General features: G+C 40.5%; 1 protein-coding gene across 3 annotated transcripts in view; it reads right to left on the bottom strand.

Moving 5' to 3' along the window:
* Positions 1-19,510, bottom strand: part of FYB1 (FYN binding protein 1) — a 71,577-nt gene extending 52,067 nt beyond the window's left edge. For all 3 annotated transcript variants that reach the window (XM_075411227.1, XM_075411228.1, XM_075411229.1), the window contains exon 1: positions 19,490-19,510. In XM_075411227.1, the coding sequence (XP_075267342.1) occupies positions 19,490-19,492 (3 nt within the window). In that variant the 5' untranslated portion in view covers positions 19,493-19,510. The remainder of the gene's footprint in view (positions 1-19,489) is intronic.
* Positions 19,511-21,886: the final 2,376 nt, after the last annotated feature.

Below are 21,886 nucleotides of genomic sequence, written 5' to 3'. Positions count from 1 at the left end.
AGACCTCAGAATTATCATTATGTAACTCTGTTGTTTCCAGAAGAGATAAATCATTTTCCAAGAGCCTTTTCTTCCCCTGGAAGAGTCCCTCTAATAGCAAGTGCAGCATTTGGAAAGTGGAGTTTAGAAGTTGCAAGACTCTGTACCTACTAATGTAGGTGGCAGATGTATGAAAAGATGGTAGAAAGACAGCAGCTGCCCAAACACAAAGACCTGATAGTACAATGGTTGGTATACAAGAGAAACAAGCCCTCATCAGATACTAAATAAAGACGAGGCAGGCTTTTCTGCTTTGGGGTTTTTTTTTTTTTTTGAAAGGCAGACCTCTAGGATAGAGAGGATAGACAGAAATCTAAGGGATTCCCCAGTGAAAGGCCAACAGACTCTATGTTATCCCAAGAGCATCGTTTCAAACATCCTTCAAACACCAGCAAGACAAAACCAGCACACTCATGAGGATACGTGGTTGTCAAAATTAGACAAGAGAGTGTTCCAGCCTGATCACACTTGTATCCCGTATCTTTTCCATTGTGCATTCCTCTGCAGATTTGTTGTCCCTCTCTTGTCACTTTTTCTCATCTTTTACTTTAATCGTGAGACCAACTACATCATACTGCAGGAACATGAGAGGACAACATAGTTCATCCACTCCAGGTCAGTTTGAGACCAGAACAAGTGAAGGCATAGAGCTTGACCATAAAAGCCAGATGACATCCCAGCTTGGTCCAAACCATTGCTGTCACAGCCCATCCACAAAGCCAAACCATCCATCTATCCACGCATTGTCATTTTTGCATCCTATGTCCTGATAAGTTCAACACAAAATTTCACTTTTATTTTCGTGCTTCTTTTTGGTACCTGTCTATGTCAAAATCAGAAAAACTATCAACCATTGACAACTCAGTCTTAACAAAAGAAGCCTGGCAGCTTCAGTTTTCCACCAAGAACTTCACCCAGTTGTCCTGTTTTTTTTTTTTTTGAACAGGACACCAATAAAGACAGACTTAGTAATATCCCTTTCTGAAAAAGGATTACTATTTTTTTAACATGGCTTTATATTAATGAGCATAGAGTTTCATGGTACTTACTAATTTGGTCTTTTAAAACTATTTTTCTCATATGCTAATCAACAGCTTTCAGAATAATGTAAATTTTCTAGTGAGTCTGCCCAGAAATTAAGCAGACAGATCCCTCTTCACTCAGAATGCTGTTTATACATAGTGTATATAGCAACTGCTTTATGAATGTCTTTGATTTGACTCTGGTTATTTCACTAAAGCTAATGTAATACCTCCAAGACTGAAGGAGGAAAAACTGGAGTTCTTGCCACTGAAAAGTTCCTACCCTTATTTCTAGAATTTCAAGATCCCATATGATTTTCAAGGGAATTTTGTGCAGTTTTAAGCCTTTGAGTACCATTCTAATTCACCAGTGGAAAGAAAAATATTTTCCATGACCTGCTACAAACAAAATACGTACACTGATATCTCAGTCCAGAGTATGATATATGAAAAAATACCCCACCCACAAACCGACCAGCCATAGTAATGCAAAAGGAATTGCTAGAAAATATTTGCCTTTAAGTGATACCATTTCTACTATTCCTCAAAATGCAAAGGTCACTTAAATTAGGACTGCTCTTATGAAAATTTCAAGAAACGAAACACAAAACTTTGAGAGGGAAAAATCCATTTAATCAGATTGACATATTTTGAGCTCCACAACTAATTGTAAGTAAAAGCTACGATTAAAATTTCCAGTTACATGAGGTTATATGTAATACCTTGTACTAGTTCTGTTTCTCCTGGAACTTTGCACTTTTATTTCTAAGACAAACATGTACAACAATTTACCTGGATTCCCCAAAGCTCTCCAATATTTTGATACAGGCAGAAAAACTGGCTCCTTCGATGAGACAGTCCACAGGTTTATCACCTCAACAGCCTGGTCTGTTTGCTAAGAGGAGTTCTGCTTCTCAGTGAGGGTTTGCATAAGAATGCTGCCTGTGGGTTTCATTATCATGCTCAGCAGAGAAAACTGCTCTCCTCAGGATATTAGGCAAGAAGTGGTGGGGAAAAAGGGAACTAAAATGTATTCAGACTGTTTGGCTGCTACCATCAGCAGTATTCACCATTGCGATATCTGAAAGTACTGACATTTACCCTATATTGTGGAGTCCTGTGAAGCTGTATTGGTGCATACAGGCTTGAGTATTTACAGGATAATGGCTAATGAAATGTGTGTGGTAATATAAGCATAAAGACAAGAGTGGACCGACCTCTGGGGTCATCAAGTCTAGTCCCCTGCTACCCTTGAGAATCACTGTGTACATTCCCACTCATTAGGTGTCAGATAACGTGTTCTCTTGCTCCCCTTTGCCAGCAGGATTTCAAGAGATTCTGCTGGCCAGTTTTTTAAAGCTTTTGCTACATGGAGGTTTTTTTCCTAAAACTACAGGCATACATTTGTCTACCCTTCTGCCTGTGAGTTCATTAAACAGAAGAAAGACTTTGAAGGATGATATAGGATAGGAAAACCGATATCGAGAAAATAAGCTTCACAAGAAATTCTAAACCTTCACAAGAAATTCTAAATTTGTGCTGAAGGTAAACACAAACCATGACGGTGGAACCATCTACCAAATACAGGTCAGTGAAGTTGCTGAAGCACAAGGATGAGACTGCAGAAGAAAAATGGTGTGTCTCTGAGCTTCATAAGAGGTTGTTTGACTGTTCCCCATTGTCTATCCCTTCTCCTTCTGCACAACTTTCTTAGTATTTTTCAAAATGTTTTTGGATGTCAAAATAAAGCATTGGAAGTGCTTGGTATTTCCACCTTAACTTTACAAAACCTTCTATCTTCACTAGTTGAGAAATTAGAGCACTGGATGGAGCTTATTTGAGTTAAAAACACTGCCACATGCTTTATATTTGCCACTTTGAACTATTTTTTTCATTACATAACAATGTTTTTTTCTTAGTGGGAAAAATGCAGTTCTTTATGTTATTCATTCTGCTAAACACTGTACTTTACTTATAAAATCACATTTATTTGTGAAAATATACAGTCATCACTGATGATGAAGCATTTATTATTAACATCAAGGCAGATTAGACTCTGTGACTGTTATTCCATCTGGTGGTCTTCACAACTGTTTGAAGGCGCTAAGTGTAGCAATATAGTCATTTTTCATGGGTAAACACCACTGCAAAGGTTTATTCACAGTATCAGCGCTAGACAAATCATGCAAAGATCAAAGAACGAGCTCATCTTTGCAACTCTGAATGCTAGACAGTTCCTGTCATCTTCTCTTTCATCCAATACACGGAAATAAATATATCACTAACTGAAAGAATGCTGCTGAAAATATAAATTGCAACAAACACAATGAAAATAACCATTTATGTTGTGAAATTGCTGTGAAAGTTGCCCATCTGAAATGTCTATCATATGATTCATTTTGCACCTACAGGTGCAACAGCTTCCCAGATCCTCTTTGCTTTTACCACTGATTTCTGTGAAAGATGATTGTGAGTGATTTGGGGGAATTAGCTATTTTTTAGGTGAAGAAAGAAGGAATTAATATTTTAAGGAACAGGACCTGCAAGCCTGAAAGCAGATTATGGATATTTTGACTGTTTCGTTTTTCATGAAAACAACAGCAGCTGCAACAGCAGCAACAAAACCACAGGATTATATTCAAGCAAGACAAGAATACCAATAATGCCTTCTTATATATAAGCATGCCATTCCGGACTCTGCGTAGAACAAAATCAGCACCTAAATCCCAGCATAGCAATGGTGTGTTAATGTTCCTGTGTGCAACTTTTATGACTGCAGCCTTAGGTATTATTTTTTATCAGAGCTTTTATTTGGCTTTCTATTTCCACGTACCTTTGGGAAAAGTGGCTGCTTAGGAATTAAATTTGTCAGAAACAGAGAAAAGAAAAAGGGGGAGAAAAAAACTGTCATTGAGTTTCTTTGCCATAAGTGCTAGTCTATCTTTTTAAGCCATCTTTCATCAAATGATGTTGTCCTGTGCTCTGAAAGAGTTTGAAAGGTCAGGCACTCCCATCTGAACACCTCTGGCTTTCCAATTCCATGCTCACAAAGAATATCATAGTCAGGGTCTTGTTACCACCATAGCTGTGTCAGTACTGTTGTTGGAGATGGTGTAAACTGGAGTGAAATGACACAAAATAAAAATATCTTTTTTTTTATTTCCATGTTGTTTTTAACCTGCTTCATTTTACTTATCTTAGTCTATTACATGATCCCAAAACAAGTGAGGAAGTATAATGGAAATAGGGGCGAGTGGAAGAATAATAAGACAGGAATGACTGGCTGGGGCAGCCAATCCTTAAACTATGCATATGTAGGGCAAAAAAAAGGACACGGAACAGCACCTTTGGACAGGTGCATTAATATCACTAAAGCACGTCTGACAATCGCCTTCCTAAGTAAGAAGAGTGCTGCTCTGTACATCTGTAGTACAGAACACATGCAAATACACGTAGAACTCAGCAACAGAAAGTTAGCTGAGATTTTCACTGAAACTTCTCTGCCTGCTTCCCCCACACTCTCACCGGGCTTTTGCCTCCTAGTGGCAGACTAGGAGAGGCAGCACCAGCAGAAATGACAAATTTCGCCACCGATAGTCTCATTGTACATACCTGTAGCGAGACAGTTACCTGGTTTCATGCTGCTCCTGGGGCAGAACATCTCACGTATGTGAACCTCATCAGAGGGCAAGCCACAGGGTCAGCAGTTCTACTCAGCAATGCTGTGCCACTCCCCAGAGGCAGGAGTTGTGGGGAAAAGTACCATGCTGGTGCGGTGGTGATCCTGTCACAGCATCACTTCGGAAAGTACCTCGTTTTCAGTAAAAACTTGATATTCCTGAACACTGGCAGGAGCTTCTCTCTGCGATTGCCACAGCATGCTCTGTGAACAAACGTTTCTTGTAGCATCAGCCTACGTTATCTTTGTGTCTGCAGACAGGGCTAGACTTCCTGAAAAATGTGCTGTTGCATTTCCATCAGGTTGCCATTTGAAGGTGGTTTTAGTATTTCTGACAGAAATTTACTGTGGTCATAAATGAATTAGCAGTGTTCTCTCGTGCCTACATGCATTGTCATGCTTATGGGAACAACTGGGCCTTCCAGATACTGTTTGTGGACAGACAACATGCAGGATTCCCTGAAAGCTCCTCAAGTCAATGTGTCAGTGGCTCTTTCAAATTGTCATAATTCAATTCCTACAATCTTAAAAGCATTGACTATTATCACCATATTTATATTTTTCTGAACAAGGAGTGCTGAAATCTCTTGCCACTATTCGTATTTTTCTATACTAGAGAAAGGTAGAGTTGGCAAATTCAAGAAGGAAGTCAGATGATGCTGGCAGAGTCTCCTTACCCAAATGATAGTTTTTTAAGTACTTCTTTCTGTCATGAAAGAAAGCCCACTGTAGTCCAGAACATCACAGTCAGATGCATGTTAAACTCCTGGTTTTCTGCTTGGCTGTACGCACTGTAATAAGTGACTCCGTCCATAGCACAGTCCTTCTCATGGACATCTAAAGCTGATGCAAAACAGCTGCCGCACAAAATAATCTTACGTGCAAAAAGCCAAAAGCCTTTCTTGTTTGTGACTCGACCTCTGTTGGCTCAAATCTCGAGCAATTCCTCTTTGAACACAAAGCTTGTATTCAGGTATAAACTGTCATGTCCACCAAATTACTCATCTTCACTGCCCTGTGCTCCCCTCTCTGTGCTCAGCCCCTGGGCTGCCCCTCCATGGCCCCCGCCACGTCACAGGCTCTACCCTGCCCCTTTTGCTGCATAGCTCACTCATGCAGGGGGCTCAGATTAAGCGGCTTTTGAAATGGGCTTTTTTACCCTGGCAGCTGTGTTTTTTTTGCCAATATCGGTGCTCCTGTGTTCTGTCTGCCTGGTTTCAGCAGCAGGAGTTCAGGGGGAATTGAAAGCAGTGTGGCAGCAGAAACTGCTCCAGACAGACCAAATGGGAACACAAGCCCTCCGCCAAACCCTTCACAGGCACCAGAAAACCCTCTTGAACATGCAGGTTTCGTAGAATCATAGGTTGGAAAAGACCTCTAAGATCATCGAGTCCAACCATCCACCCAACACCACCATGCCTGCTAAACCATATCCTGAAATGTGACATCTACACATTTTTTAAAAACCTCCAGGGATGGTGACTCAACCACCTCCATGGGCAGCCTGTTCCAATGTCTGACCACTCTTTCAGTAAAGAAAGTTTTCCTAATATCTAATCTAAACCTCCCCTGATGCAACTTGAGGCCATTGCCTCTCATCCTATCGCTAGTTACCTGGGAGAAGAGACCAACACCTGCCTCACTACAACCTCCTTTCAGGTAGTTGCAGAGAGCAATATGGTCCCCCCCTCAGCCTCCTCTTCTCTAAACAGCTGCATCTTCTTCACCTGCTCCTCGTAAGACTTGATCTCTGGACCCCTCACCAGCCTCGCTGCCCTTCTCTGGACACGCTCCAGCACCTCAATGACTTTCTTGCAGTGAGAGGCCAAAAACTCAACACAGTACTCGAGGTGCAGCCTCACCAGTGCCGAGTACAGGGGCACGATCATCTCCCTACTCCCGCTGGCCACACTGCTCCTGATCCAAGCCAGGATGCCGCTGGCCACCTGGGCACACTGCTGGCTCATGTTCAGCTGGCTGTCGACCAGCAGCCACAAGTCCTTTTCTGCTGGGCAGCTTTCCAGCCACTCCTCCCCAAGCCTGTAGCGTTGCATGGGATTGTTGTGACCCAAGTGCAAGACCCGGCACTTGGCCTTGTTGAACCTCAGACAGTTGGCCTCGGCCCATCCATCCAGCCTGTCCAGATCTCTCTGCAGAGCCTTCCTACCCTCAAGCAGATCAATGCTCCTGCCCAGCTTGATGTCATCCGCAAACTTACTGAGGGAGTACTCAATCCCCTCATCCAGATCATTGATAAAGATGTTAAACAAGACCGACCCAAAGCTGAGCCCTGATTCACCACAGTGGTACAAGACTCCTGATGCATACAGACACAGCCCCATGAAGCACCGGCTGGAAGGACTCACAGATCTTGCGACAGCACCAACACCCCTCATAACCCACAGTTTGTGCGTCATTGAGGGCCACAGCTGATCATCAGTGGTATCTTGATTACACGGTTTAATGAGCTAAATTGCAGGTGCAATGTATGTAGCTGTGATGGCTGGGTTTGCAGCAGCCATCTCCTGGCCTGAAGCAAGGGGGATGTGGAGAGGACCTGGTGGCCATCTTGGTAAAGCAAGCAAGCAAGCAATCAAGCAGGCAGGCTCAGAAGTTGCTAGAAGCACTGCATGCGGGAAAATCGGTAGAGACTGGGGTGAGACGGAAGTTGGAGAAGCATGGCAGCGCTAACGGGAGCTGGGCATGAGCTGTTTGTGTAGGGAAAGGATCTCTGGCTGCTGAGGACGATGAACAGCCTTTTGCCTGCCCTCATGAGGTTGTTCTCCCTCAGCCACCCTCCCTTGTGCCCTTCAGCAGTGGCCATGTCTGCGCCCTGCCTTTCCCCACCATCAGCTCACAGGGCCCTGACTTACTCTGTTCCTTCGGGCTGGGACTCAGCTTGTCATGGAGAGACCCAGGACAGGCTGGAGGCAGCACAAGGCCGAGAGCGTGGGGGCGGCCATCCTGGCAGCTGCTGTCAGCAGCGTCGTGGCACGCAGGGAGAGGAGACGAGAGCGAGCCTGCACTGGGGGAAGGGAAGGCTGCATGGGAAGAGAGGGAGGAAACAAATTTCTCAAGGAAGAAGTTGCTTCAGTTTCCTTCCCATATACCCTCATGTAAATGGTTGGGCAGGGGATTATCCATGGGGCCCGTCTTCACCCTTGGCATACCCCCCAGCTGCTGATACCAGGAGGAAGAGGAAGTGGAAAAGCAAGAGGAACAGACAGATTTAGCAAAACACCCCTGACTTCCCTTTTGCCTCAGCACACCCTTCCCTGCCTGGGAGACAAAAAAAATGTGCAAGAACATGCAAATACCTCACGAGGAATTGGGCAAACACTGTGGGAGGGAGAGAGGTGTCTCTCTGGACAGCCCATACTTTTGCACTCAAACTTAACATCCTCCTTTCCTGCCTTCTCATATGTTAAAAGCCCATCGGTTCTTCAAGTCTCATCTGCAAAGGTGCAGAGAAGCAAAACAGTAACTCACATTTCCTAAAAAGCATCCCAGCTGCAGGCAAGGTCCTGCTTTCATTGCTTGCCCTTCTGCACTGGCTTAAGGCGACACAGAGGAATGCACACAACAGGAACTAATTTCAGCAAGGCTTCACAGTTTCAAGTAGAGTTACTCATGTGTGAGGTATTTTTTTCTACCTTTTATGAATTTTTTTCAGTTTCTTGTCTTTTGCATGGAGAGATTTCTTGAAAAGTACTGCTGATTGTAGAAGATCCAACTGATTTGCAGAGGCCGGAAAAGAAAAGGTGCTAAGCACTTTGAAGGATTTTGTCCTTCAGTAGCATTTATTGACCTCTATAGATTCTTTACTCTCAGAGTTCATAAGCAGTGCAAACCCATACAGAGCAGTTAATGAGTAATGTGTACTATTAGCGATTTCTCAACTGCTTCAGAATAAGAGGTAACACTAAGGATGGGACCAGATGAGCTTTTGAGGTCCCTTCAAATGCGGGTTGTGCCATGATTCTGTGGTAGCAGTGACTCCCAGTTTTGCTTGCAGTTGGTTCTGTTGAAACACTACCTCCTCCTCACCTTAACTGCAAGATAATGTTCTCCATGCAAGTAATTAGTGTGCTTATCACATGGCTGGAGAGAGCCTTCACACAGACAGTTACTATCCATCAGCTGATCAGCTAGAACGTACTGGATTAGGCAGCTGGACCACCAGCTCCCTGTTTCCCAGTCTGTTCCATGAGTTCAGTCAGTGCAGAGACTCTGAGCGCTGGCTGAGAAACAGGACTCGGTGACAGCATGCGGTTAGCGTTCTTTTTTTGTACAGCTAAAGCTGTGTTATAAGGAGGTAGGGAACAGACTGGGATCTCAGTTTGTATGTGGCATCAGGTAGAAGGATGAGGATGTAGAGTAAGAGTCTGCATTGTAGAAGGGAAGATCTATGATAGATGAGTGGGGGGAGGAAGACAAGAACACATTTCATGTCCAGCTACTGCCACTGTGCAAAGAGAGTTTAGGAATCCCCTGTGTAGGCCTGGCTGGTATTCTTTCTTGCTGGAGACCCGTTCTACCTGTTTATCAATCATCGTTCATCTGTTTGCCACACATCCTATGCACCGTTTCTGCAACTTCTTCTGTAAGTCAGCAGTTTAACCACATCAGTGGAAAAGTCACAATAGAAAAATGAGCCTATGCTGTCATGGCATTCAGTCACCTTGGCTAGTTGTACCTTCTGAGAAAGTAATACATTCTCATTGTTGATGTGGCCCCTAATAATTATGCTTTTAAATTGTTTCCCCTAGGCTAGAAGCCTGTGTAATGACCTCTACTATTTTTCACTGCCATTTGTAAAGTGCCTCGCCCACCTCCCTTCAAATTTGCTGCTAAGGAAGTTGAAGTATTCTATATCATGTGTTACTGAAAAAATGCAGACTAAAAATATTCAAGGAAAGAAAAGAAAATGAGAGAAAAGAAAAGGGACTGGGGGATGGAAGGACAGGTGCTTTTCAATCCAGACCATTTCACTCTTTGAGGTTACAGGACACAGCATTTGTATCAGCAATACAAAGAAACACAGGATTAGAGAAACTGCATGAGAGGAGTGCTTGGGTGAGGAGTCCCTAAACTATCATTGCAGTGGAGAAGGAAGGTAGGAACACACACTTTGAACAAAGCTTTGTGACACCTTGGTTAGAGGAACAAGCAAAATATAAACATAGGGTAATTTCTGTGATACACATGGGCAGAATCCTTCTTGTTCCCATTTCCCAGCCAGTGCCACACTGCGAGGTCTCACATATAAGCCCATTGTTCTTTTTTGTACTTTTCTTCCTGGACCATCTGACCAGTTGCAGAACTGGTCAAACCTCAGAATCACTTTCATGTAAGCAATCTCACATTCTATATTATGAATTTTCTCACCTGAGCAACACATTTTCAAGGATTGTCAGACATGAAATCAAGTGTCTGGAAAAATGTTCAACCCGGAATGTTAATGTTTAATTAAAAATAATTGTGGCCCTTTATATGTTTTCTTAGTTTAGTACAATTTCTGACATCAGTAACAAAGACAATGCTGTGGCCTAAATAACAGCAAAGAGCATGCTCCTGTGGCATAAATATTTCAAAACACAAAATAACTTTAGAAATCGTATCATGGGAATTTTAATCAAAGACAATAAACTTTAAAAATTAAAATCCATTCTAATCCAAACATCTTTAAAAATAATGATTCAACAAAAAATTTCCTAAGCCCTTCAACCTGGGATTTGCGTGACGCCTGATATCATTTCTATGGCCCGATCCTTTGGACTTTTAAAACAGTTTGTTTTGATTATCAATGAATTTTGATCCATGATCCTTAGCAGGTGATAGCAGGTTCCTCACAAAACCTGCTGGCTTTAAAGTGACTGATTATCCTGTGATATAAACCCATAAAAAAAAGAAATTGAAAGTTAGGTTAAATAACAATGCATTCATCTACACCTCTGAAAATCACAGCAGAAAACCAGGGTCAGTTTTCCATCTGCTAAGAGTCCTTTTGGTAAATTCGATTTAGGCAAAGAGTGTACACAAACCCCATATTCTGAAGCCTTGCTGGTACACTCAGAGTTTCTTCTTTGAAAAAGAATACTTCTTCTTCCTGCCCTACTTTTCTGCCTTTTTCTGAGACTTCTCTCTCTTCTGCTAACCTCAGTTTTTCCCTTTTTATCCCATTCTTGGAATGCGCTATCTGGGAAACTTGAGAGATCAGGGGGCCATGTGTCCCCTCTTCCATCATACACCTGCCCTGCAGCCAGATGTGTCTCACCTTGCAGCTACTGAGCAGAAGAGAATCCTAATTCATGCAACACTTTCTCTGTACTGTTACCAGGTGCATGTGTTTTCTGTGGTGTCATTCCCAAGTGCTTGCACAGTATGTGACCTCTAATGGAGGAGCCACTCCCTTTAAAAATCCTAGCCGCACAGCACAGTTTAGGTAGGGAGGGACCTCTGGAAGTCATCTTGTCCAACTGTCTGCTCAGAGCAGGGCCAGTGTCCCCAGATTACTCAGAGCACTCTTCAGCTGGGTTATGACTACATGCAAGGATGGAAATTTTGCAGCCTTTCTAGGCTGTCCCAGTATTTGATTTCCCTAACTGTTAAAAAAAAAAAAAAAGGAAGAAAGAAAAATAAGCTAATTGGGATTTTTCCTTTTTATGTCTTGTTCGCAATGCCTCTTGTTTTCACTGCCTCTTGTTCTATCTCTGTGTGTCTCTGATATGAGTCTGACACTGTCCCATTAGATATCTGAAGACAGCAATAAAGTGCCTGCTTTTCCCTCTTGTCTCCAGGCTAAACAGGCCCAGTTCTCCCAGCTTCTTGTCTGTCAAGTGTCCTAGTTCCCGGATCACCTACTGTGAGCACAATGAATTAGGCTGTTGCTGTTAGGTCAGCTCAGTGCCTGCCTGCTGCCTTGCATTAGAGGCAGAGAAGCTATGGCTACTTTCTTAACTGTAATCATGCAAACTTAGTTACTTACCATGTGTATTATTTGCAGACACTTGAATCTGCTGGTGACAGGGTACGTGCAAATGAGAAGGGGAAATTCAGCAGGGTGTCTTTCAATTTTGCTGTTCCCTCACAGAGGCTACAGACCATGACAGATAAGGAGGCAGCAAGTACCAGCCTTTCTGCTCCAAGGTCTAAAGTGCACGGGGAAAAAAATTTTCCATTTTGTTGTTGTGCAGGATCAGACTGGGAAATTTGTTGCTCAGCACCAGCTATATTGAAAGGTAAGGCCAGTGTTCTGAGCATCTGTTAAAGGAATGGGCATTAGGTAGATCATCAATTGCACAGAATATTTTTATCATGGAGGATACGACAGCTACTGACGTGATGGAGAGAAGAGCAGCAGGAAGCAGAAAGGCACCAGTGGTCTGCTAAGGGAGGTCCGTATATTGACCTTTCATTCTGGTGGGCTAGTGCATAAATTTGATCCCTAGCAACTGCCCTTGGAAGCTGAGGAAAAAAGATTTGATTGAAAACTCCTATCATGTAAGGAAAACATTCATATCAATAGAAATAGTGGTGGAATAATTAATAAATTAGAGACTGAGCTTCAAAAAATTGTAAGGTGGTACCTGTCATAGAGACAGGACCACTGGGGGATAAACTGCAGGGCCTGTAAACATTTCAAGAGGTAAAAGAGATTGTCAAAAGGATTTGGGAAATTGTTAAAAAATTACTAAGAGATGGAGCAGATTGACGGTTTTGGCCAGACTGTTGTTTTGAGAGGCTTTGTACAGTGGAAGTAAGTGAGAGCCTGGGGACATGATTTCCAACCATTTTTCATCTCCAAGGAGAGTAAGAAAACTGTTCTTCATATGACTCATCTTCAGAACCAAAATGCAGATGTCCTCAGAGGTGTAGAGAAGGGTCATGGTATTGTAGAGGCTGTGACACTTCTCCAAAACTTTGTTACACAAGTGACTAATGGGAAGAAAAGCTGTTAGAGATGTGTCAGCAGAAGTGAAAGGAACACCCAGCCATAGCTGTAAATCCAAGTTGCACAAGATCCTTTGATGCCCACTTATTTCTGTGAAAATTTAAGCCTCCCTGAATGGTTAAAAAAATATTTTGCCAGTGTTTATGAATTGAATTGACAAATTCCTTATGTCTTCTACTTTTAAACATGTATAATTGTTCTCATGAATTTTCCACACTTTTCAGTGATGACATTACAAGTTGGTGGGCATTGTTCACAACTTCGGTACAAGAATATGGATGAGGTGTTCTTTTTGTACATTTCTGTGTAATTTCTCTATTTTCTGACTTTTGCATTGAGGGATGCTGCTGAAGGCAGCTGCTATTTTTGTTCATTTGAGATTTTTCCTGCTAAGAGTCCTGAACTCTGATGGAGATTTACTTTTATTCATTTTTAATTTGTTGGAACACTATGAATGTTCTCTTTGTGAGAAAAAATCACTACTTTACTGAAATAAACCCACAAATCCTGTCAAGCTCTTAATCCCAAACAGTTGATTCAAATGTAGATGGCTTACTGATGACTATTAAAACCTTGAATTTACAACTTACAGCACAAAATAAAAACTGTCAGGAGAAATTCACAATATTCTTACAGGAGACAGGTCTGTAATAAATGATTACAAAAAGGTCTCATATCAGTATAAATATTCACATGAGAGTCTGTTATCAAAAGAAAAATTGTATTAGGGCAAATGTTGCTAAATGGGCAAATGTTGCTGATTCCCACCTGTGAATATGACTGTAGAGAAAGGCAGTAGCTTTAATAAGTGGTGACTACAGTTTCAAGGAAAGAAATCAAGATGTGGAAGCTTTTTTTTGAAAGAAAAGTGTTTTATTTTTTTTTCCCAATTCCTTCATAAACCTTTGGTGCTTTTAAAAAAGCAGATAGCTTGGCAGCACTGGAGAAAGGGAGCTGGGATCCCTGAATTAACTTGTGTAACTTTTTGTTAGAGTAGGAGAAGCTGACACAGAATATCCAATATTTTTTGTGTTCAGGTGACAGAGTGAAAGACTGAGGTAATTTTGGACCTTAGGGTGACATAAATAAGCATGATGCGTTCTATATCAGCTTCTGGTTTAAATTTGTTTATGAATGTGTCTTATCTTTGTCTAATGTACATACCTAACACCTTTTCCTATCTTAGCCCTACCCCCCGTTCCCCAGAACAGGAAAAACCCTAAGGGATGAAGGTCGTATGAAGGTTCAGCAAAGGTATTTTTGTTCTTAGTTTTAGGGGTCTCTGCACGTCTGTATTTTGTCCAAGTTGCAAAGTACAGGGGTGGGGAAAGTTAAACTTCATTCCACTCCTCGTAAGCAGGCCAAGATATTGCCTGATTACAGTGTGAATGAGCTGAGCACAGACATGGCTGAATGTAGCAAGTCCTGGCTTGCCAATAATTTTCCTTAATAATCTCTTGGGACTCTTGTTAACGTGTTTCCATAATATCATGGGGGTCTCAAGCTGGCAGCAAGACATGGCAGGATACTAGGATACCAGAGTCTGGGATGTTCTGAGTGCAGTTGGGCTCTCTGTGTCAATCTAGAGGCATCACTGGGGATTATGCATGCACAGACCGTAGCTGTCATTGAGTACTGTAGACAATCCACTACTGTTCCACTGCTTGAATAGCTTTACCATTACAATATTTTCCCTGGTGTCTTATACAGTGAGCAGAAAAGCATTTTTGGATTTATTGGGACAGATATTAATTTATAATATTTTTGAAAGTAGCCTAAAGACCAGGAAAAATTTTCTCTCTCTGTGTTTCTCTACTAATGCGCTGCTTGGGCTTGACAGACAGAAAATTGTGCCTGGCTCACAATGACAGTAGTACCCTGTGTGTTGTGTTTTGCACAAATCAATTTAAAAATGTGCTGTGTTCCGTGTTATTCAAGACACCTGGACCTGCTGGTCATCTGTGACTATCGGAAGTCCAGTGACCTCAGTGATGTTTGCAGGAAGGTCTTTTCACATGGGATTCTTTGTGACACTGGTCCTTCTGAGTGTGGTTAGAACTGTCATATAATCAATTATTTTGTGTTCCTTTGCAGAATCAGTAGGATTCCATTGAGACAGAAAACTTGCGTGTAAAATATTGCACTGAAAGACAAGGACTTTTAAAAATTTTGTCTGGTGAAAGCAATGACCTTAAAATCTATTGTGATGGCCTGATATCCCTCATATCCCTGTTTTACCCATGCCAGAGGAGAATTAGGGTCATCCCTGCGGACGGAAAAATGGAGTCCTTTCTTTTTGAAAATGGTCCACTGCTCTTTGCTTTCATTTACTTGTACTTAGTTTCCAGAAAACACAACTCAAGGTGTGTGAAACCCACAGCTCTCCTGAGAGTTCCCTAAACACCAGACCAAAGGTGATTAAAGCTTGGTAGTAGAACTTTCTATGTTTCTTTTGATGGTGATCTGCGTGAAAGATGTGTGGAGTCTTCAGTTCAGAGAAGGGTAAAGCATCTCTCTAGCCTAGTAATTACAGGACTTAGAAGTGGGCAGACCTAGTTTCAATGCACTGCTCCAACCACTGCTTAGATGTTTTTATGACATGACCAGAGGTACGTCTTTCCAACAAGTCTGTTTTTGTTGTTGAACCATTGGTGTGAAGGTGATGCAGCAGAGCTTTCCGAATGGGCCTACCAAGTCTGATGAGATGGAGAATCTTACCACATTTGTGAACCTGATGGAATGAGGCAGAAGCCCTCTTAAATGGGGAATGGCATACTGATGGAATGCTGCAATTTTAAAATCTAATTAGGATTATTGCAGAACATGGGCTGCACTAGACACTGCATTCTTAAACACACAAACTTTATGCTGCTCCTCATGGTGGTGTCCAAACCCTTGGCTGTCTATCTTATAATGGGTTTTTTTCAGTCTAGGCCTTCTCTGCAATACAAGGGGAAAGACCAAGAGAGATTCTGAGAAACCAGCATCTCAGCTGGGCCATGTAACTTGGGCAAGTGAATTAGCACTGGTAAGGTTTATAAGAAGAATTAAGTTCAACTGACTATAGGCTAATACACTCTTCCACACTGTGCTAGATACAAACCTCACCTCTTAGAGGGATTTCTCCATTACCTCGTGTTTCATGAAGGCGTGGGCCCAAGTCCTGGTCAATGTTATATCTCCATTTTATGGAGATTTTGATCTGGTGTAACTCCTAGAGTACCTCTGAATAGCTTTGTGTTGTGTAGCATTGGCATTCCCTTAAGACATGCAGAGTTAGGCAGCAGATGAATATCAGCTTTGAAAATTCTTCCTGAAAAGTGGGCCTAAGTGCCTACATGATGGCCATAGGTGCTAAAGGAGGCATCTGTCAGGATTAGATTAACAGACTTCGTTGACAAGGGAAATATTCAAAATGCTAATAGTTAAATTGTACACAGAAATCTCACAGTAGACAATCTTAGCAAGCATATCAAGAATCTCTCTAGTTCTGAGATAACCCTTAATATGTTTCTCAGTCCTATCTGTCACTTTATGTGCCTAAATTCTGTCTAAGGATAAGTGCTTTATTCCACTTTTCGCTGTGTATACTTAGACCCCCTTTTTCAAAAGAATAACCAAGGAAGCACTTCCTTCATTACAGAACAGATGGAGAGAGGTGTGAGTCCCTTCCTAGCAGTTAGGAGTATGGGTTTCAGTGTCAGCTCCCAGAATTGCTGTATAATGTACAACATCACCACTTCTGAACAGGAAGAAACTTTTTCTGATTATCAATTAAAGTAGAACACTTCACTAAATGGCCATATTTATGTGTGACAAAAACTTGGTCCCAAAGGATTAATGTATTTTGCCTGTCCAAGAGGAAGAAAAAACCCTTTCCAAGATGAATGCTTAGGAACTACAGCACTGAGCCTGACTAAGTTATTTCAGGGCAAGTTATGGTACCATAGCTCTTCTCCAGGAACTGCTGGTGTGGAATCTTCTTGTCTGTAGTCATATAAGGTGAATGACAGTGTCTGACACAATTTAAATGTGAAGTTAGTAACACTGATAGGGCAACATGCATGCCCTCCAAACTGAGATATCTGGAAAATATGCCGCATCTCACTTCTTAACTGCTTTTCTAGCTCCATCTGGATGTTATGATGAGGTACACCTCAGCAGTCCTCTCTACTTCTCTGAATGTTCTTTAAGATCTGCTCCTTTCTCTTATTCTTTTCCTTCCTACCTTCCTTCCTTTCTTTTTTTTCTTTAAACAAATGGTAGATCCAAATAGATAACCGAATTCCTTGATTGGTCATATCTGCATCAGAAGATTTATCTGAATTCTCATGTCTCAAAAGTTCTTTTGCTTCTTATAGTATATCTGAGAATCATCAGTGTCACTGCACAAGACAGGCATGTTAAGGACTATTTCTCTAGATTAGAAATCAACACAGCTTCTCTTGGCTTTAAGTCAAAGGAAAATGTAACATTTTTCCTTTGTGTTCATCAGCTTCAATCTCACATGAAGCTACACCGGCCAGCAGTTGTTATTGTAGTTCTAGTATGTTTTCATCTGATATTATGTCTATGTTTTGGTTTGAACTGGACTCTGTTACGATGGTTGGAAATGAAATAGTGAATTCTGTGTTTTGGTTCTCATTTGGATCTCAGGATTCTGCAAACCTAGCTCTGCTCCTTCCATCTGTTCCTATATGTGCTAAAAACAGAGCCAGCCTCAGCCAGATTATTCTTAATTTCGTGTTCAAGAGGTTCATTGTCTTTTTTTTGAGGAATAAATTTGTCTTCCCAACCACTCAACCTCTGCCCACTGTACAACTGTCTGAAAAGAAACTTTCTTACATTTCTCCTCACTCCACCTTCTTAGGTACTTGTTTTGGTCTCCTCCTAAATTTTTTTTCCTGTCTTCTAATATTGCTATAATATTAATTTCTACCCATGCAGCATCAAAGCAAAGGCCAAAGAATTTGATTTGGTTCCTTGGTGAAGTTTCTGTGTTGCCTGTGATGCAGAGCTGACAGCACTCCTTTCCCCATAGTGCTACATAACATTGTCAAGGAAATACAGTAAGCATATGAATTAGTGGTTTGCATGAATTTGAGTTGTCATTCATAGTTGGATCCAGAGAAAACAACATTGAGCTTTGAAAAGATTTAAACAAAAACGTGAAACTGTTAATTGTTGCTTATTTTCGAACTACATTTGGCAATAGCAGAAGTCCTGTGTTCAACATATTTGCGTATTTACATGCTGTTTCTAAACAAACCTTTTAGTAAAAGCAGCTAGGCATTGAATTGTGCCAGAAGAGTAACTGTGTGTTTGCCTTGCAAATTTTAATGTAAAGTTTCACAAATACAAAGGCTGCATGTGTGTTTGGGTTCCTGAATGACTAGCTCAAGTTAAAGAATCTCTGCGGCAACCAGAAGTCAGCAGGCAACAGTACAGAGAGATGTTAGTTTGGTAAAACCCTTGGCCCTATTCAGATCCAATTACTCCAAATGTAAATCCAGAGTAAATCAAGTGACTTGAACTGAATTATGTGCATAAAAAAATACAGTATTTTGCCCTTTAGTACTTGATTCTACACAGTGCGATTCATTACAACAGAGATAAGTAGAATAAGAAATTCCTGGTTTACATTTTAAATATTAAAAATATTACTTATGTAAACACTTTGAGGCCATTGCTTCAGATTTGGGAAGAATTTGATCATTGTGTAAACCAGAGACAAATTCAACCAAAACCCTCTGAACTTTGTGAAGCACTGTCAAATGTAAACTGTATTCTGCACTCAATCCTATTTCACATTGCCATTTTTTCGTTGCTACTTACAATGGGCCAAGTTAGACCTTCTTCCCCATGAAAACACTGAATTCTATGGCTTGGGATACTCTTTAAGTTTCATGAGACACCTTTTTTTTCTCTTGCAACAAGACTGACAGCTTCAAACAAAGAATACCTCTTTAGTAATACTACCTTCAGGGAGAGATTTATTTAGCTGGGCATATGTACCATGATAAAAGTGTACAAGTTACTCCAGGAGTTCTAAACTATTGCCCAGAGCAAAGATGGCTTGAAAAGCTATTCAGATTTCACACTTTACAAATTCATATGTAAAATCACTTCTCTTGAAATTATTGATTTGATTTATTGATAAAATATTTATAAAAACAGACACATATGTAGAGTTTGGAATTTTAAATAAACAGTCTTTTTAAGGAAACAAATTTTGCAGATTAGTAAAAAAACTCCAACTATACTGGGGATTTACACATAATTGCATAAATCTTAAGTGGGGTTTTTTACTTTCTTTTTTTTAGTTACAGAATACTTCTGAGTCAAAAGAAGACAGTTCAATTGCTTTCTGGAAATCTAATTAAAAGGTTTGACACATTCCCATTTCTGACTGGGTGTCACATTGACATTTGATTGTGGAGTTTCTCTAGATACACAGATTAATTTGTTGGCTTAGCCTTGAAAGAAGCTGTTTTCTCTTCCTTAATTTCGAATGCCAGAATCAGTAAGGCATATAAGAATCAGTTCACATGATGAAGGAGCTGAAAAAACTAAAAACCTTCTTCATGCCCTCAAAAGCAGGAAGTCAGCAGCAAAGAACTGAATTGAAAACTACCAGAAATAAGTTTAAAGTTTTACAGTTACACAGCAACTACTAAGAGGAAAATTAACTGTGTCCCAGCCAAAACCAGGACACAGTCACATCCACTGTAGTTTTAGTACAAAATCTTATGCATCCATGTAATAAAAAGTAAATGAACAGAGCTCTGTACTTACCATAGTTTCAGGCTCTCTGTCTCCACAAGTCTGCTAAAGAGTATGTACTGTACTAGAGAGTCAAAAATTTTCTTTGTCCTTCACTGTGCACTTCCTTTTTTGAAAGTGTATGTGGTCTATCCAGCCTTCACAGGAAAAGATAGCAGCAAAATCCTTGTTTTGCCTATTATCAGAGACCTAACAGAATTTTTAACAGCATTTGTTTGAGATACACTGCACCACTGTGAAGGACGAATGACAGCGCATAAGCATTCATTCATTTTATGACCTCCAAAGTTATAATGAAAAACAGGTCTAGGCTGATAAGAAAATTATATAGTTATACTTTCAATAATCTTTGACTGAATTAAAAAGCAAATATATTTTGTTTTTGTCTTTTTTGCTTGGGGCTTCTGATTTTTTGTGTATTCAAGCTTCACTATCAACCCTTTGCATGTCTCCTTCTGGCTCAGATTTTCATGGATGTTTAAAATCTGAAGTAATTTTCTTCCTACAATAAGATGAATTATATTTCTGTCAACCCGTTAACCTTTGACTATTCAGCTCTTCATAGCTGGTATTATCAGAAAAATAGGCTTGTCCTGGTCCAATAGGATATTAAAGTTCTGCACTGCTGTAGACTTCCTATGCACAAAAACTGAAGGAAGAAAGGGCATATGGCCATAAACCTCACTGAGCTGGATCTGTGAAAAAAAGCTTAGACAGAGGGCTTAATGAAAAGAGATGAAGGAGGGAAGAAAAGTAGCAAAGTTCATGCAAAATGCAGGGAGGGGGGGCACTGATATATTTTGGGTCATACTACTAAATAAAAAATCAGTTGAGTTTTCAATAAGTAAGCTTCTCTTTATGAAGCATTGGAGGACAAATAAAATGATACTAAAATAACAGAAAATACCATATCTGTGTCACAAACAAGGTTTAAATTGCATTCTGTGATGAAATCAGGATTTCCCCATAATCTCACTAGTAGAACACTGAAAGGATTGTTGCATTGCTGTAAGTCGCAAACCACTGGTTTTCAGTTAAACTTTCGATGCAGTATATCAATATTACCTATTATATAGATAATAGCAAGTACCACTACAGATACCTACAGTGGCAATTAGCAAACATATTCTCTATTTTCTAAAAAGCAGAAGATTACTAGGGCTGCTACAGGCTTATCTGCTTGAGCACAACATTGTGCAACGCGAAGAACAGATTTGAAATAAAAATTTTGAAGGAGAAAATAGGTATAAGTAGCTACATTTAAGTTAAGTTTCATTAAAGAATGGATTATGTCTGAATAACTCAATATCTGTTTTACAAAGTTTAACTGGCATTTTAGGCAAAGGTAATATAATTAACTTAATCTACCTAGTTTTGAGCAGAGTATTTCATATAATGTCCTTTACTGAATTTTAAGTGATGAGAATTGGGAGAGGATGTGACCTGTCAGAAAGACTGCAAGGTAGATAAGCAGCTGGCTGAAGCAAAGTCTGTTCAGAAGTGAAAGGGGAATTCCTGAGTTTAAGTGGGATTACTAGCACTGTTCTGCAGGCATATGTCATGGGACTGACCCTGCTCATTACTTTGGTCAGGAGTCTGGTTCAAGAGCTAGGCGTATACTGAGGTTATCTGAAGATGTAATAAACTGAATGGTTCTACTCATACTGGGGACAATCACATGATTATACAGGAAGAACGGGAAGACTTTGTCTATTGGAGTGATACAAGTCAAGCAAAGTTTAATAATAAAGTCACATACTTAGGACTAAGAACAAGAATTTTTGCTTGGAGACAGGGAGATAGTAAGTATGACCCACTAATGTGACATGCACATGTGAAAAGTGCGTGTGATTCGAGTGAACAGTGGGCAAGTGATTTTAGGAGATGCAGGAAGAGAATTTGTGCAGGGCACTGATGAGAGGTCATTTAGAATATTGTGTGCAGTTCTAGTCAACTGTGTTGAGTCACCATGAATTTAAACTGACACAAGTACAGATGAAGTCTTCTAGTAATAGCAGAAGTACTTTCTGGCTTCTGAAAGGACAATAAAAGAGCTTACCTTGCCTAACTTAAGAAAGTGGAAATGAAAGAGGCTATGACAAGTCTGTAAATATCAAGGAAGACTGATTATTTATACCAAAAATTAAAAGACTGAAATCTAATGGGTATAAATAGGTTTTGAGTACATTTAAAGTGGGAGTTAAACAAAATTTGCATTAATTTATATGCATTAATATTCAGTAATGATCTTCCAAAGACGATAAAGGAGGAAGGTGATCAGTAAGGCTTCCCTATACTACATAGGCAATTTATGAAAAAGACCTAATGACAGGACGGGGAGGATTCTGACATTAGAAAAAAAATGTGTTTGTCAGATGGGCAATATTAACTGTACTGGAAAGATGCTTG

The sequence above is a fragment of the Opisthocomus hoazin genome, chromosome Z (assembly GCF_030867145.1).
Source record: "Opisthocomus hoazin isolate bOpiHoa1 chromosome Z, bOpiHoa1.hap1, whole genome shotgun sequence".
NCBI lineage: Eukaryota > Metazoa > Chordata > Aves > Opisthocomiformes > Opisthocomidae > Opisthocomus > Opisthocomus hoazin.
The sequence above is the reverse complement of the archived record's forward strand: the minus strand, read 5'-3'. Positions and strand labels throughout refer to the sequence as shown.